At 45.3% G+C, this 17,365-nt stretch overlaps 1 protein-coding gene across 2 annotated transcripts in view; it reads left to right on the top strand.

Moving 5' to 3' along the window:
* Positions 1 to 17,365, top strand: part of LRP1 (LDL receptor related protein 1) — a 1,437,817-nt gene that overhangs the window by 577,656 nt on the left and 842,796 nt on the right. For both annotated transcript variants that reach the window (XM_086966724.1, XM_086966716.1), the window contains exons 38-41: positions 350 to 476; positions 1,307 to 1,458; positions 3,704 to 3,828; positions 4,799 to 5,170. In XM_086966724.1, the coding sequence (XP_086822850.1) occupies positions 350 to 476; positions 1,307 to 1,458; positions 3,704 to 3,828; positions 4,799 to 5,170 (776 nt within the window). The remainder of the gene's footprint in view (positions 1 to 349; positions 477 to 1,306; positions 1,459 to 3,703; positions 3,829 to 4,798; positions 5,171 to 17,365) is intronic.

Raw genomic sequence — 17,365 nt, 5'->3', positions numbered from 1 at the left:
AACCCAGGGGCCGCAGCAAAAGTCCAGTCTAGCTGAGATGAGGCTCTGTAGATGGGGTCCTGCTTAATAGACTTGTTCATTCCTTCTGGTCTGTTTGACATGCAATTTCACTCTGTTTCCTGCTTTCAAGGCGTATTGTGTTTTACATTGTCTTTTTTTAATCTCACCACTTACCTTTTCCCCTACATCTTTCCCATTAATCTTTTACTTGCCCGTAGATATTTTCCTCTCCCTTCCCTTTCACCCTCGCTCCCATTATCCACCTCTTCTGCCCTTTCTCTTGTACTCTTTCTTCTTCCCTGCAGTTTCTTCACCTCCTGATTATGCTGCTCTTTTTGTGCTTCGACAGGTACCTCTTTTGGACGGAATGGGGCCAGTACCCACGTATTGAGCGCTCTCGCCTTGATGGCACTGACAGAGCTGTGCTGGTGAACATCAGCATTAGTTGGCCAAATGGAATCTCAATAGATTATGAGGTATGTCCGTGAGCTTTTCCTATAATCATTGAAGTGCTCTGTATACTGTTTGTCATAAGTCATTCTTTTGTTAGGGTCTTCCTGGGAAGAGTTTTTTAGGCTGCGGTCTAGCACATACGAAAAGGATAAAGGTGTTCCCAAAAACTCTGAATGCATCTCTTAATGATTTCTTACCCAATCTCCATGCTCCATATTTGCTTATTTTCTGTAAAATCTGAATATTGACACAATAAAACACAACTTGTACTTGTGAAGCGTTTTTTCCCGAATGCTAAGTAATTTGCATCATTGTGCTCATCGTCCCATGCTGGTTCACTTTTGTTAGTTCGTAGAGAAAGTAAACTTCATTATTTGATCATCAAGAAACTTACGTGTAAGTTTTGCAGTTTTTGTTTAAGTTTTGGGTGCTGCTGTCTAAAGAAACCGTTTCCTGTCCTGCAGGCAGTGATTCGTAGACCCTAGGATTTGCTGCTTACAGACTGAAGCAACCTTTTGACCGCAGCTAAATAGCGTTCAAAAGGTCAACGCCCCGAACACAAACTCTGAATCCAAAGGCTAGTAGTTTAACAGATGCATTTGTAGTGTGAGGTGATTTTTATGACACGCATCACACCACAAACACACACGTTCTCTCTCGCCCCTCTTCCACCCTGGCCTGTGACCATCCTGTAGTCAAAGCTGACGGAGACCACCAGCACAAAGCATTAGAGTTTAGTGAAGATCTATTATTTAAATAAGACCTGGCTGCCTTATTCATCAGTTCCACAGTAGTGTTCATTTTGCTGTTCTACAGTTTTTCCTATTTTCTTTTTTGTGTTCACCGATTGCAGGCGGGAAAATTATACTGGTGTGATGCGCGGACAGACAAGATCGAGCGGATAGATCTGGAGACCGGAGAGAACCGAGAGGTGGTTCTGAACAATAACAACATGGATATGTTCTCAGTGTCTGTCTTTGAAGACTATATTTACTGGAGTGACAGGTACACATTAACACCTGGGTGATGCTCCGGTGCTGCTGTTAAGCTTTTGGTTACTAAAAAATTTGTATTTAAATTCATGGAGAGCTTGAATTAATATCCTTGTTTCTCTACAAATTTCTTGTAAACTCTTAATATTTTCAAAGCTTTTCCCTTGAATACTATTAAATCTTAGGCATTTGTGTGGTACACATTTAACCTGACCTTCCCAGAATGCAAAGTAAGGTCTAACAAAACAAGCTTGCCCTCGTTCTGGGATCACTGTTGTGTTGCTGGTGAATTACTAGAGAACTGGGAACAGACCGGCAGTGTGCCTGCTATGTCACTGCTTGCTTTACATCCTGTGGAATTGTCCTTAAAGCACATGCCATGATAAACAACCCAATGATAAAGTGAAAACGGTGCTGGCTATTTGAAGCTGGATTAAGAAGTGATTGGCGCATGATTTTTTAGCTCTGGTTACAAACTGCTTTTCTGTCTGCTGACCTCGTAGCATCTAGTCTTCAAAAAAGCACTACAAGAACAGATTGTGTGTTTTCAGTCAGCTTCCTTCATCTTTTGTAGTGTTCATGATTTGATGTTGCGTGGATGGGTTCATCAAGCCCATGTAGTTTGTCTTATTTATATGTTTGCATTAGGGTATACCTTTTGAAACTGAAGATGCAACAGGATGTCATCTTCTATTTAAGTAACCTTTTTATTGCTTTTTTAATGACAAAACACCACTCTTGATAAAGAGCATAGCAGTACATATTTGGTCAACACCCAATCATAGTAGAATTTGCTCCCTCCTGATAAGATACTGAGCTTCAACAGTTACATAGCTCTTTGGTGCGTCTTGCACAGTGGTAGATAGTAATTCCCCCCGCCTTTCATCTCTCATTATCCCCTGACCCTTATGTGTTTATTTGGGCATCTCCAGACCTCATACACAAGGCTTTTCCTGCACACAACAGAAGGCCATTTCAGACCTCCAGGCACCCAAGGTTGGAGCCGAGCTATCACTAGACCCAGTCTCAGCAGTGTCCAAGCAGGTGAGAGGCCCTATAGTATAAGAATAGATCGGCCATTACCAAGCCACTGTTGTAGGTGGACTTGCTGCACTTGACCAACGCTTTACAACTGATTAATGATATGGGCATGTTTGATGAACATAAATGGGGGCCACTTTGTGAATCAGGACCATCAGGGATTCCTCTAAGGCATGGGGGGAGATGTCCTGTTTCTTCTGCCTCTGCATATACATTTAGCAGGGGTTGAGTGAGAATGTGGTGTTGGCAGCAAAAGAACACTGTGTTGAGACCCTTGGTCTTTGAGAGAGACTGCCTCTGCTCTTTCCTCGGCTGTGAGTGAGTTTTCGAGAGAGGTGTTATTTCGCCCACATCCTCAGTAGTTGGAGGCCAGAGAGATACGCATCAATCTATTCCATTGGGCAGCCCAGGGTTTGTTCATATCGTAAAGCATAGTACTTAGCGAATGCCTTCGCTATCTCGTTAGGTTCTGTGTGTGAGGCGCCCTGGTGTCCTCAGTTGATGTCACCTGTTTAGTACTTGTCTGGTGCCTGGCACATTGAGATCTTAATTGCTTATGTTATGTATGGTCTTTTGATTTAGGAAATGCGTGCTGTTGGGATACCAGGGCATGTCATAAAGACTGTGTCATTTTATAAGAACCTTCCAAGTTGGTTTTATTTAGCTTATATGATAACACATTGTTAAATTTATGTTTCAGTTTTGTCAAAAGTATCTCCTATGCAATACTTTGCTGTGCATGGCTTTTAATTTCACTGCTCTTTAAAATGCACAATTCTTCTTCTGACTCCTTTTTGTAATGCTGTTCTTCAAGGTTAAAGCTTAAGCTGTCATTTCGATCAGTTTGGTAAAGGATCTTTACTGCCAGCCTATGTTTTGTAGCCCAAGATGTTGGCCTCTTTATGGGATGTTCTTTCTAGGGCAGCTGGAGGAACATACTTTGCTACCCAACGACTACAAACCTCCTCCTGTAAACAAAGCCGGGGCCACTATACTATATACTATACCAGTCCAACTGAAGTGCAATTATTGCTGTCCATGTGTTGATTTTACGGTTATATATCTAATCAGCTCGGCCTAGTTAAACTTTGCTATCCAATGTTATGAGGTATAATGTTTGTGGGAGTTTTCTCCCAGCATTTACGTTCTAAAAAACAGGAGACTTTGCAACGTGAACTGTAGACCTCCATCACTTTCACATTGTGTCTTTGCTGTAGGACTCACGCCAATGGTTCCATCAAGCGAGGAAACAAAGAAAATGCTACTGATTCCCTGTCTCTCCGGACCGGAATTGGCGTTCAACTTAAGGATATCAAGGTGTTTAACCGAGACCGACAGAAGGGTATGTCATGCTGACCAGTACCCAGGCAAATTAAGTTGTTTATAGTTATTCCATTCCAGCTGGGTAGACTTCTGGGAAATGTTGGAAAGTAGTCCGGCTTTTATCGTTTCTTAATGGTTTAGTGGCCCTAAAGGATCGAGAGTAATTGTGACAGTAGGGAGAATCTAGTGTGGGTATTCTACCTTGTGCTGTTGTCATGGCACCATGTTTCTGTATGAGTGCTTTCCTTTTCTAAATCATTTTAATCAGGTATGTTAGTGTAGTTCGAGAAAACCAAAAATAGGTCTCATGAGCAGCAGTAGGTTGCCAAATAAAAGCCGACGACTGTAAAAGGGTAATCCTGTCTAGTTGCTGGAGATGGAAATTCTAGATTTCTGTGGGATGATGCCATATTTTCAGAATCATCACTATATAAATTAGTTTGTTGCATTGTATGGTAATGGATCTGTTTGGTATAGACTCAGTTTGGCATGGATCTGGATCTACGTGGGGGCACCCTTGAAGTAAAGGATGCTTGGTGGGGATGACCCCAGGGACTGAGAAGGTTGCCTATTATCCTGATTCGGAGTGTAGCTGTTACTAAGGGATAAGGCTGATATTGACATTTGGTGATCCAAATTAAGGTCATCGAAGATGAGAAAGGCTACATTACTAAATTCATAAAAGCCTTAATCTGTTTGTATGCCTTAACTGGGCACTTTAAAAAATCCAGAGGGTTTTGGCAGCCCAAAAAAATACCCTGTATTCCAGACATAAATAGAAAGGTGAAACAATATTGAATGATCTAATTTCTTCATAACGAACTCTAATCCCCATTAATAACATTTTTTTCTGTCAAGAAGAGTTAATTTTTTGGTATTAGTGCTATTTTATAGTTGTCGTTTTACTCACAATAAAAAAATCTCTGGATGTTTCGCACTTTGGGAAGCGTTTGTTCTAGCAAACATTTGTTTTCGTCTGTTGAACACAGGGACCAACATTTGTGCTATAAACAATGGTGGCTGCCACCAGTTGTGCCTGTACCGTGGCGGTGGGGAACGAACCTGTGCCTGTGCCCATGGCATGCTCTCTGAAGACAGTGTCAGCTGCCGGGACTACGATGGCTACTTACTCTACTCGGAGCGGACAATACTAAAGAGCATACACCTAACGGATGAGAACAATCTCAATGCCCCTATCAAGCCCTTTGAGGATCCCGAGCACATGAAAAATGTAATTGCTCTGGCCTTTGACTATCGCTACAGCGCCAAGGGCAGCAACCGCATCTTCTTCAGTGACATCCACTTTGGCAACATCCAGCAGATCAACGATGATGGCTCAGGGCGGCGTACGCTGGTGGAAAGTAAGTACATTGTTACAAATGTTTGTTTTCGACTGGGTCTTTTTGATATTAACTATTAGCAAAATAACTAAATCCATAATGCTTCTTTACGTAATTTGACATTGAACATCCAAAACATCACCACTTTTACCTTCATATATTTTGTTTTTCCTTTTGCCCACATTCATGAGAACTGCGTAACTTTGTACAGTTTGTATAACCTTGTGTTCTGGTTTCTGAACTCTTATCGTGTTGCCCTAAAATATACTTGTCACAACTGAAAATATAGTTATGGTCGTACATCATTACTATATGTAACATTATTTTTTGGATATTGATAGTCCTTGTTGATTAAGTTAGTGAGCCCTAAAAGTTGTGAAAAAATGTTTTTGGGGAAATGATTAAAAGAGTGAATTGTTATGTATCAGTGGCGTAAAAAAACGTGAGTGCCCCCCCTGCAAAATACTCTGAAGGGGCCCCTCACACTCAAATCAGTAGGGGCTCAGGGGGCCTCCTCGAGTATGGGTAACCTGGGGGCCCACCGCACCGCGGGGGCCTTTGGTTCTCCCCTGCCGAAAGCAAACTCTCCTCAGTCCTGTTACTTGAAATAAACATATTACAGACTATTAGATAATCCCCATCTGAAAATTGAATGGACCAGCCTAATGTCTGCCTGGAATATATATATAATATATATCCATATGGCTTAAATACATGATACTGTGGGGCTCATCTTCTTAATCATCACTGCAAGGGAGTTATATGGTGTGGTTGAGAGGCCTCGCCGTATAATACACTACCACCTCTTCTGGGATCAGTCAAATTTTGTTTGTCAAACCTTAGCTCAACTCTGGGTAGCTCTGACTTCAAGCAGTCACACTGCAACAAACGAACAGGTGTAACACATTTTAACAGCACCAAAACTGCTGAAACAAAAATTAACTTGACACTCTAGAAATCTGACACCAATTTATAAAAATAGCTTCTATTTTATGAATTTATGGACACCCATAAAAAAAATCCATTGCGGGTTCGGAGATATAGATATTACAAGGAATGATAAACCAAGATTTTTTTTTTTTATAGTTCTTTTTATTAACAGTAGGATACAACAGTGGAATGCATACCACAGTACATTCACATTTCTTATCATGACATAGTTCTATTCCAGATGAAAGTGCAAAATTTTAGAACAATCAGTAACATGTATCATATCTACAGTGAATCAATGTGAGCTGGCAGTAGTGACGGAATACAGATGTTCCCTCTGTACTCATTCCAGTCAGTCCAAATGCAGGGCCATTTTTTGGGACATCCCCTGGCTACATATACATATTTTTCACAGAACATGCACCAATCCATATCCCTCTTCCATGTGGACACCACACAGGTGCCTGTGCTGCTCCCCATTTCTGTGCTATGTTACGTTTAGCTATCATTAACCCCAACGTAACCCAGGTGATACGTGTATGGTTTAGATCCATGGGTTCACACACATTCAGGAGACATCTCTTAGCCTCAGGAGGGAGTTCATGCTTTAACACCTCGCCCATCACCTCGTGTATCTTCTTCCAATACCTCTGTACAAATGTGCACTCCCACAGTATGTAGAGGAACGTGCCTTCACTTCCACATCCCCTTCTACAATTGCCATCCGCTGCTCTTCCCATTTGCACCATACAGGACCCCGTGATGTAGATTTGGTGCAAAATTTTAAGTTACACTGGCTTCAGCCTTGCTGCAATGGCTACCTCCCGTGGTGACGCCAGTGCTATTACCCAGTCTTCAGCGTCAAGAATTATACCATCCCTTTCCAACTTTTCCCGCAGTTTCAAGAGGGGATCTCTGTTGTGATTCACTAACCTTTTTGTAGGTGAGTGATATGGCCTTCATTAGTAAGTATCCATCAAGGAGTCTATCCTCAAGGGGTGAGGAGTCTGGGGCGATGTCTCCCCTCTGGAGACAGGATTGTAACGCGTGGCGGACCTGCAAGTATCTGAAATATTCTGTGGGAGCAAGACCGTATTCCTGCTGCAGGGCTAAAAATGACTTGACTTCACCCTTTATCAATAAATCGCCTATTTTTGATATACCTATAAGGTCCCACTTGTCAAAACCTTTAGATGACCATAAATTCCCCTGGTGCTCTGAGTCCCATAATGGAGTAGCCAGAGTCACCCTACGGTCCTACCCCAGACTTTTGTTGGCTGCCTGCCAAACTTGCACCGAATGCTTGGTTGGACCGGTGAGGCGGTCCTTTCCAGCGCTTGAATAGAGTGCTCGTTGGTAGTTCCCTCCCGGAAGTACCCAAAGATCCATCGCATAGCCTGGATCACCCGCCGGTCTGTAAGTGCCATGTTTAATGGCTGCCAAATGAGCTGCCCAGTAATATTTTTTAAGATCAGGGAGGGCGATACCCCCATTGTACCAGGTGAGATTCAGTTTCGGAAGTGCTATCCGCGCCTTCCCATTCCAGAGTAGGCGGCGTTGTAGACTTTCAATATCTTTAAAGTAGCTTGCGGAGACTAAATCCAGTGAATTTTGCAGGGCGTTAGGAACCGGGGTAAGGACATCATTTTGAATAAGGATGCTCTGCCCAGCATCGAGAGTGGGAGCATCATCCAACACTCCGAATCCATCTTCAATCTCTGTAAGGGGGTGGTAGGTTCTTAGCAAATCTATCTGCGGGATCAGAGTTGATGTAGATGCCGCGGTATTTGAAACCCTGTGTGGAGATTTGTATCCGGCAATTCCTGGGAAGGCCCGTGAGGGGCCCCTTGAGGACGTACAACACTGATTTGACCCAATTGAGTACCCTGAGTATCTTCCAAATATGGCAAAGATGTCAAGCACTGCTGTGAGAGAGGCCTTTGAGGACGTTAAAAACAATAAAAGGAGATGAGGTCCTCCCGTGCTTCAGCACCATTTAAAACCTCGAATCACCCGGTCCCTCTGCACCCAGGATGCCAGGGGTTCCAGGGTCAGGGCAAAAAGGAGGTGAGAGAGCGGGCATCCCTGCCTGGTCCCTCTATTAAGTCTGAACACCACAGACTTTTTGTTGTTTACAACTGTCTGGGCTAAAGGTTTCGAATAGAGGAGTCTCACCCATAGGATGAGATGGGTCCCAAAACCCATTTTCTCAAGAACCACAAATAAATACAGCCATTCAAGCATATCGAATGCCTTGGAGGCGTCTAGAGATAACAATACCGCCTCCTCCAGTATGGTTGCCGCCCTTCTTATCACCCTGTGTACCCTGCGAAGATTCAACGCAGTGCTGCGCTGAGGCATGAAGCCACATTGATCCGGGTGTACCAGATTATTAATGACTTTGACCAGTCTATTGACAAGGAATTTAGCTAAGATCTTAGGTTCGGCATTCAAAAAGGAGATTGGCCTGTAGGAAGAACAGGCTGTCCAGATTTTGCCTTCCTTGTGGAGCATTACTAGGGTAGCTAACCTTTGGTCACAGGGAAACTCCCCGAGTTCTTTACTCTCTGCAAACATTTTACACAGGTGGGGGGCAAGGATATCCGTCCTAAGTTTATATAATTCAATCGGGAGGCCGTTGGGCCCTGTTGCCTTCCCTAACCTGAGCCCCCGAATAGCCTGTGCCACCTCATGTGCCGTGAGCTCCCCTTCTAGATACTCCAGCTCTGACACTGATAGTTTAGGTAGAGTAATGTCTCGTAGGAGAGCGAGAGAGTCATGTGTTATGTAGGGGTTCTGTGAGGAATAGATCTGTTTGAAGTGGGCGGCAAACGTGTTAGCTACTTCCTGGGGGTCCGTGATCATACGGTCGGCTTAGTCAATAAGTTCTGGCACAAGCCTGCTCGCCAGCTTTTGTCTAACCACGCAAGCAACTTCCTTGCTTTGTCCCCTTGATCATATATCCTGCCTTGCGTCTCTCTTCCCAATGCCTTGGCTCTGTCCATCACCAAGGCCCTGTAACTATCTCTTTTCAACTGTAGCGTGTGTAAGGTGTCTGGGCTGGGTCCCTCCACCAGTTTCTCTTCCAATCGAAGGATCTCCGACTCCAGTGCTTCCTCCTCCCTTGACTTTTCCTTTCTCACCCCTGCTGTTTGGGAAAGGGCCAGGCCCCTGACCACCGTCTTGAAATAAATCAAGATTTTTAACTTATCAGTGAACAAGCATTTGCAAATGCAAAGAATTTGTCACTTGAAAAACTTTTTCAAGTAAAGAAAAGACGGAGTGGAATGTGGTTGCTTAAGAGTTGCTTTGGACGATCAACTCAGAGAGCAAGTCAAGGGGACAAGCAAGTTCGGATGAAACAGTTAGCTCAACAAGAAAAGCAGTCTTCAGTCCAGTTCCAGTGTCATTGGTCCCTTGCCCTTGCCTTTGACTTATGGAGTGGTCCTGATGCAAGGGATACAGGATGCTCTGCAGCCGACGGGGGTCTTCTTGGTGCCACTTGACGTCTACTGTTCTGGTGTTGCGACTTTGGCAACCGGGGTCGATGTCCAGTCTCCAGTGGAATACTGTTCACAACAAACTCAGTGGTTTCCCTCCTTTGGCGATAACGTTAGACAATCAAGCTGCAATCCAATGACTCTCCTGGGTCCAGCATACTCGGTTGCAACTTTTAAGCATCTGGTCTCTGTCTCCCTGACTGCATTGTGACGAGGAGCGAAAATACAGTGATCTGGGCTACCAGCTCGTCCAGTTAGACTTCTTCAGCTTTAGCCCTGTGCTTTGAATAGGAAGACTGCCAACTGACCTTTGAAGTCTCTGCTTCTGACTGGGCTCAGGGGACGACTTCTCCACTAGCAAGACAAAGCAGGCACAGTCCTTTCCTTTGCTCGCCCAAGGAGCAGCAGGTGCAGTCCAACTTCGGTACAGCTTCTTTGCTGGTTGCAGGGTCAGCAAAACAGTCATTCTTTGGTTCTCTCCTCAAGTCAAGCGAGATCTGTGTTCAGTGTGCCTCTTTTATGCCCAGAAAGTGTTTTTATGGGAGGTTGTGGTCACTAGCCAGTCGGCTACTTGGAAGCCTTCCGCCTGATGACGACTTGCTGTGTAGTGTGCCATCGAACTATCCCAGAGGGCTCTATTCTGCCCACTTCCAAGATGTCAGGACCCTACTCTCTTGGCATTTAAAGCTCGGCAGCCACCCTAGAGGTGTGGCTACCTAGGGGTTAAACGCCCATGAGAAACTGAGTTTTGTCAGTGTATCCCCATCTCTATCCCCCGACAAAAGAGCAGCTCCTCTAGAGTGTGGTTGCCTTTTCCCCTTCAAAGGCAGCTTCCACTTTGAAGCTCATCTTTTGGGCCAATACCTCTTGTAGCTTCCTCTCATGAGGAGGTAAAACCTTTTCCAGCGGAAGGCCTTTATTGTTACCTGTCCTGGGAGTCATTCACACGTCTCCACAGGTGGGCAGAGGGCTGTGTCGTGGCTGGCCTCTTCAAATAGCCTCTGGAAAACTTGGCAACAGAGGCAACTTTCTAAAAGTTGCATGTGGCACAAGTTACTTTAATTTCGACTTGGGCATTGTAGGAAGCTGGCTCTTGATATTATATAGCAAAAAGAGATATATTGTGCTAAGAGTCCAGGTGTTCCCTTACTAGTGAACAGGGGCTTTCTTTAGCAATCCTAAGGGATTCTAGTAGTTAGTGTGATTGAGCAGCCTTGGGCTTCTCCAAGAGGAGTGTTGGATATCAGGAAAATACTCACAAAGTCAACAAGTGATGCACACGACTCAATTACACATATCTTTATATATATAAAGGCACCAAAATCAATACGATCAGGTAAGTAAATTTTGCAAGAGGAATACTTTTACGTTTAAAAAGTAGACCATGCATTTTTCAGGAGCTGCAATGTTATCCTATGAGAGGAAAAACAAGTACGGCATTCAGGTAGAGTACAGTGACTTACGATATCAATCTCCTGGACTTAAGGTGAGTATGGGGCAAGGTCCAAGGCAGCACCAGAAAGTCACCAGCTGCGGCACTAGGGCATGTGGATGCTGTGGTGCAATACAGCGTTGGGTGCCCAATGTTAGTCTATGGGGATCGGTCTGCGTGAAAAGAGGCTACAGGTTTTGACTGGGTGGCCAATTGGGCTGAACCACTAGGAGGGATCAGGCCTCACGATGCTCTATACGTGGGGACACCTTTGGGACTCTTCTCTTTGGGCCAGGGGCGAGGCGTGCAGAGGGGTCCTTAGGTGTTGGGTTTTTGTCACCGGGAGCGTGCAAACAGAGGCTGCAGGCGGCATAAAGAAGTCCACCGTGGATAAACCCATGGTGGGCTTAGAGTCTGGGATCCACATTGACACAGTTGGCCCATTTCAGCTCGGGCTAGGAAGCTCAGGTGCATTGGTGCTTTCCGGCATCGTATTTTCGTTGTCTTGGAACCTCACAGCTCAGTCTTTGGTACCTGCAAGATGCAGGGGAGCTATTCCCCTGGAGTTCCTGGTTCCTGGGTGAATGACTGACATTTCTCCAAGCCTTTAAAGACACAGCAGCTGCAGGACAAGTAATCTTTTGGCAGAGTTGTTGAAGTCAGCATGCAGGCCGACAGTGTTTCCACCAAGTCAGTTGCTGGGGCTTCTGTTCTTGCTTCTTACAACTCATCCCATCTGTTGTTGTCTTTCAAGTTGGCAGGATCTGCTCGTCTGGTGCCAGGGGCTCCCCTGAATACTGAATTTAGAGGTGTTAGGTGAGTTTGCGGTAGTAGCTAATGAGCTACGTACCCCTGGGGTCATTGTACCCCCTATGTGACCACCTCCTGTGGGTAGTAGGCATAATCCTGACCCAGAGTTCCTAAATTGGCCATCACCAAGATGACGAACTTTGAAAAGTCTCCTCCACTTCAGGTAGGCCACCTTAGGGTCGGTACTAGCTTGAGGTGGACACACCTCTTTGACTAGATAATTTCCCAGCTTTCCAGGTGCCAAAGGGCTCTGGATAAAGGGGGTCGGCTTCCTCTCCAGTGAGGGATGCCAGATTTGCATGCCAGAGGTGGTGGGGTCTTTGAAACTCCCCTGCTTTTGAATGCTAATCTGCAGATCATCCTTTGGGAGGGGTGTAAACACCCTCTGTTCGAGCAGGCTTTCTTTATGACCTCTTTAGAGCAAAGGTCCTCACCCTTGGTGGTCAGAAACTTGTCTCTGGTGGCAGGCTGGTGAAAACCAGTCAGTCAACACATAAGTTGCTGGTAAGTTTTCAGGGAGCACCCTTATGGTGCCCCCTGTGTGCATGTATTAATAAATTCAACACTAGCATCAGTGCTGGTTTACTAATATGAGATGTTTGGTACCAAAAAACCCTATTTTTAGGGAAGTCATTGTGTAGCTGGGGAACCCATTTTCACCAGTGTCCAGCACTTGTACTTAAAATAGCTTCCCTGTTCACTTGTGCTGGTAGCAATAGAGCTGACCTGCACAGGGGCATATCTGCTCATGCAGATATGTCCTCTCACATAGTATAGTTCACCCTCCCTCGTGTGGCTGTAAGGTCTCTCTGTCAGGGTGACTTACCTATACTGCATGCAGTGTCTATTGTCGTGGCACACAGGGATGTGTGCCATGTTGTGTTTTCCCTTTAGTCTGAACTAAGCCATGCAGCCTGCAGTGGCAGTCTGTAGGTGTTTGGTGAGGGATCCCTTAGGGTGGCACAGTACATGCTTCAGCCCTCTTGTTTGCCCTAGGTACCTGGGGTACCCTTTACTAGTATTTACAGGAGTGCCCAAAGGTCTTGCCAGTTGGGGTAACATTTGTACAGTTTTGGCGACCTATGTAGACGCAACACTGATGGATACATGTTCTTCAACCTACAACCCCTGATGAAGGGCCTAAAGCCTGAAATGCATTGGGATTAGTAGAAATGTAATATTTGTTTTTTGGACCAATTAACATACTGTTAAAGAAACATTACTTATCATGAAGATATTAGACAATTCTTGAACGGAACTATTCTTAAACTGATCAATAACAAACTGATTACTGTTTGATGCCTAATATCGATTAATATTGGATTATGTTCCTTTTTGGGAACCCAGCAGTGCAGATAAGGGATGTTTTCCTCCTTTGGGGAGAGCTTTTCCTGTTTTTGTTCACACTTTGGATCTGAAACCAATACCTTACTGCATGCCCTCAACTTATTCAATGTAATACCAAAGTTTTGGTCTTTATTTTTTAAAAACTGCAGAGAGCATGAGCCTATTCCATTACACAGGGATGTGTGACATGTTGTGCTTTCACTTTTGTCTTACCAAGACACGGAGCCTGCAGTGGTAGTCTGTATGTGTTTGGTGAGGGGTCCTTTCGGGTGGCACAATTGATGCTGCAGCCCTTAAGGAGCCTCTTAAGCCTCCTTGCCCTAGGTACCAGTGATACCACTTACTAGGGACGTACAAGAAGTGCTAAAGGTGTTGCCAATTGGGGTACAATTGCAGAGTTTTGGGAAAGAGATCTGGCACTGGGGACTTAGTTAGCAGGAACCCAGTGCACTTCCAATCGAAATCACATCAAATACCAGGCAAAAGGTGGGGTCACCATGTCAAAACGGGGTACTTTGATACAGGCATCAAATCAGGGTTAATTTAATGAGTTGTTTGATACCTTAAAGTACCAACTTCGGTAGTCCCATTCGGAGGTTAGAACAGCTGAGTTGTCACCGTGTAACTCTGTACTTCCTATTGTAGTCTATCTCCTGGTAAAAATGAAATGGATGTTTTTTAATGCCAGAATATATTAAACTTATGTTCTACTGTTCAATATGCTGCACCCTGCCTTAGGACTCCATACGCCTGCTGTAGGGGTGACTTATACACAGTAAAAAGGGAGTTTGGGCTTTGACATTGACTAAAATGGCAAAGTTGAGTTAGCAATTCTAAACTTCCCTTTCTGACTGCAGTGGTAGACTGGGAGTCCCTTTTTACCTTGTCCCACTCAGGGTGTCACAACAAGTGCTGCTGTCCCAGAGGGGGATGCACTAATTTACAGGTCCTGGGTACCCCATGTACCATTTATGAGAGACTTAGAAGTAAGTTAGCGTATGCCAATTGGGTATTAGCCAATCAAACATACACTTTTATGGGTCAGAGAACTAGCACTTGACTCTGGTTAGCAGGCCTGATTGCACTATGAGTCAAAAAACCAGCAGCATCTTTCCAAATTTTTTCCAAAAAGAGGCATTGCCTAACAATCGCACTGTCCTTTGGAATTATTCAAACAAACTGTGCAGGCATTGCTTTCTTTCACATCCTATGCATTGATTTCCATCTGGTGTCTTCTTAGTCTCTTGGGCCATAGTGGCATATAGATGATGGTGAAGTTGTTTGCAATACTCCTGTTTTGAATTTTACAAGATTTTTAAAACTTCTGACTATCTATCATGTGCATCTGTTGAGTCCTTATCTCAAAGATATGTCGGAAGTTATTAGAACACTTGTGGGCTGTTTTATGGTCTTCTTTATTTCAGTCATTACTATAAATTGGTGCAATTGTATTATGCAACACCTTGCTGCTCATAAGGATCTGGCTCTCTCTGTTTTGTGGGTTGTTGGGGTCAGGTGAAGGGATGTGGCGATTAAGTGCCTTTGCGCCTCATTGTTCTGTGTCGCTTCAGCACCCCATAACATACATTACAGCCAGGCTGCAGGGACAGACTTTTAGGCACTTCACCTCACTATGATTTGCTATTTATCACCCACAGACTGATCAATGCTTAAGTTAGTGAATTCCTCCAGATGAAAACTAACACATTTTCCCCACCCAGAAATGTGTGGACCTGTAGTGTTTTGTGAGGCTGCTCGAATTGTGTTTTGGTGGTTCTAGTGTATCATTACATAACTGTAGGAAGCTGGCTCTGTACATACTATACCAAAATGAGGTATAGTGTACACAGAGTAAAGTGGACCCCAAAGGTAGGCAGAGGAAAAAGTGGATAGCACATTACTCTCTATTTGTGGTAGTATGGGCGAGCAGTAAGGCTTTATCAGACGGTAGTGTTAAGCATTTGTTGTACACACTCAGGCAGCAAATTGTCACACACTCAGACTGAACTCAGACCAATTTGTTTGTATAAAAAATATTATTTAGTTATATTTATTTTCTAGTACCAAGCAAGCCTGGCACAGGTAAGTGTAAATGGTACTTTTCGAGGCAGGTTTAACAATATAAACAAGGTGAATAACAATGACTTTGTTCCAGGTTTGTAAATCTTTAATGCAGTGGAAATTACTGTTAGATTACTTATGATTACTTTACAGGTTACTTTATGGATTACGTTTTCTACTTACTTGAATAAAATGTTTAAGTAAAGCCGTTTTTAGATCTTTGCAGTTTTGCAAGTTCTCATACAAAACCAACTCCACACTTAAAACAATTCTCACAAGAAAGCAGTTAATGCAGTCCTATGGGAAGAAAAGCGGTTATTGGTTTCAAGGTAAGTATTGGGTTTGGGAATTGGTTTTTTGGGAGTAGAACCAGGGTTCCCCCATGGTCAAGGATGCACTCTCAAAGCACCCCCAGCGGCGCTAGGGCGGCTGGGTGTAGAGTGCTGAGGCCCAATGTTATCCAATGGGGGATAGGGGGCCTCTGGTTGGTGCCTGCTCACGAGCAGGCCACAAGGTTGTGGGAGCAAAGCTCCTGGTGGTAGGCTCAGGGCAAAGGGGGATCCGAGTTAGCACCCAAAATACACCTGCAGATGGGTGCAGGGTGCTGTTTTTGCATCTGGTGCCCTGTTAATTACAATGGGAGTTGCTGGTTTTGGATTTTGGCTGCAAGCTCGGTCCAGGAAGACTTACCGGAGAAACCCAACAGCCTGGCATGTAAGTTGGAGGGCTCGGGAAAGTAGGTGCATCTCAGGTTCTCTTCTCCAGGGCGCAGGGCGGCTGGATGCAGGAGTGTCTTTTGAGGTTGGATTTCACCTTACCAGGACACTTGCGGTTGGGGTGGGACTCCGTGCAGAGGCTGCAGGCTATGTCAAGGAGTTCTGGAGTGGTCAACCCACAGTGGACTCTGACTCTTGAGCGCTGGGGGACCTCGCTGGGAGACCTCGCTGGGACTGGTGGGCCACTTGAACGCAGGCCACAGGTGCAGTGGTGGTTCCAGGTGTCTGGTTTCTTTGTCCTCAGCAGGCTCTGTCTGTCTTGGGAGTTTCTTTCAAACAGAGCTGCTGTTCACAGGAGATCCGTCTTTGTTGAAGTCAGTCAGTCCTCCCAGGGTTCTGGAGGTCACTGGCTGCCGGACAAGGCGACTTCTGCTGGAGGATCTCTGAAAACTGCAGACGGGCCAGTAGGGCTTGGGCCAAGTCAGTTCTTCTATGCATTCTCCTCTGCTGGGCGTCTTCTTTTTTCCTTCTTTGTAGGTTGCTTGAATCTGTCCTCTTGGTTCAGGGCTGCCCCCTAAATACTGTATTAGGGGGCTTTTTAGGGGTCTCAAGGGCAGTAGCCAATGGGCTACTGACCTTAGGGTGACTACACCCTTGGTGTGCTCACCCCACGTGGGGATGTGGGATGTGGGCACAATCCCTAATCCTGATTGAAGAGTGCCTGCCATCTGCAAGATGGCAGGCACTGAAGAGTGGGCTTCACCTCGCCTCCCCCACCTGAGGGCACACCTTATGGGCTGCTCTTATTTTTCCCGCCTGTCTTTCGGCTAAAAAGAAGAGACAGGAAGGAGGCCTGCTCCTGATAGCAGGAGAGGCTGGCAGTCACATTACAGAGGTGGCCAGGCCTGTGAAGCTCCCCTACCACAGATGGCTGTTCCTGACCTGGGGGAGGTGTGACTACCGCTGCCCAGAAAAGGCTTTGTTTCTGGACTCAGGAAGTGAAGGCTCCCACCCCGGGGGTCCATAAACATGTTCTATCTGAAAGAAACACGTTAGTGTTAGATTCCTTACCTTAGAATATCCCCAGGCGTCAGTCTGGATCCGGAAACATTTGCGTAGCAGTACCCCTGCGCGTTGGTAGGCGTCGTCTGCAGGCGTCCCCTGCGGCTCCGCGTCCATCGTTGGCGTCGTGCGCCGTGATGACGTCGCTGGAGTATATAGACGCCGCCTCCGCGCGCTGACGTCAGTTTTTCTTTTTTCCGCGCCAGTGGACGCAGATCTGAAGAGCAGTACTCCGGTCTTTGACCAAGTTTTGTTTTCGAATTGCTATCACTTTGTGCCTGTTAGGATGCCTGGGTTCAAGCACTGTGATGACTGTGAGCGCACGATGTCGGTCACAGACCATCACCGCCTCTGTCTC

This window comes from Lissotriton vulgaris, chromosome 1_1, assembly GCF_964263255.1.
Source record: "Lissotriton vulgaris chromosome 1_1, aLisVul1.2, whole genome shotgun sequence".
Classification (NCBI taxonomy): Eukaryota; Metazoa; Chordata; class Amphibia; order Caudata; family Salamandridae; genus Lissotriton; species Lissotriton vulgaris.
The sequence above is the reverse complement of the archived record's forward strand: the minus strand, read 5'-3'. Positions and strand labels throughout refer to the sequence as shown.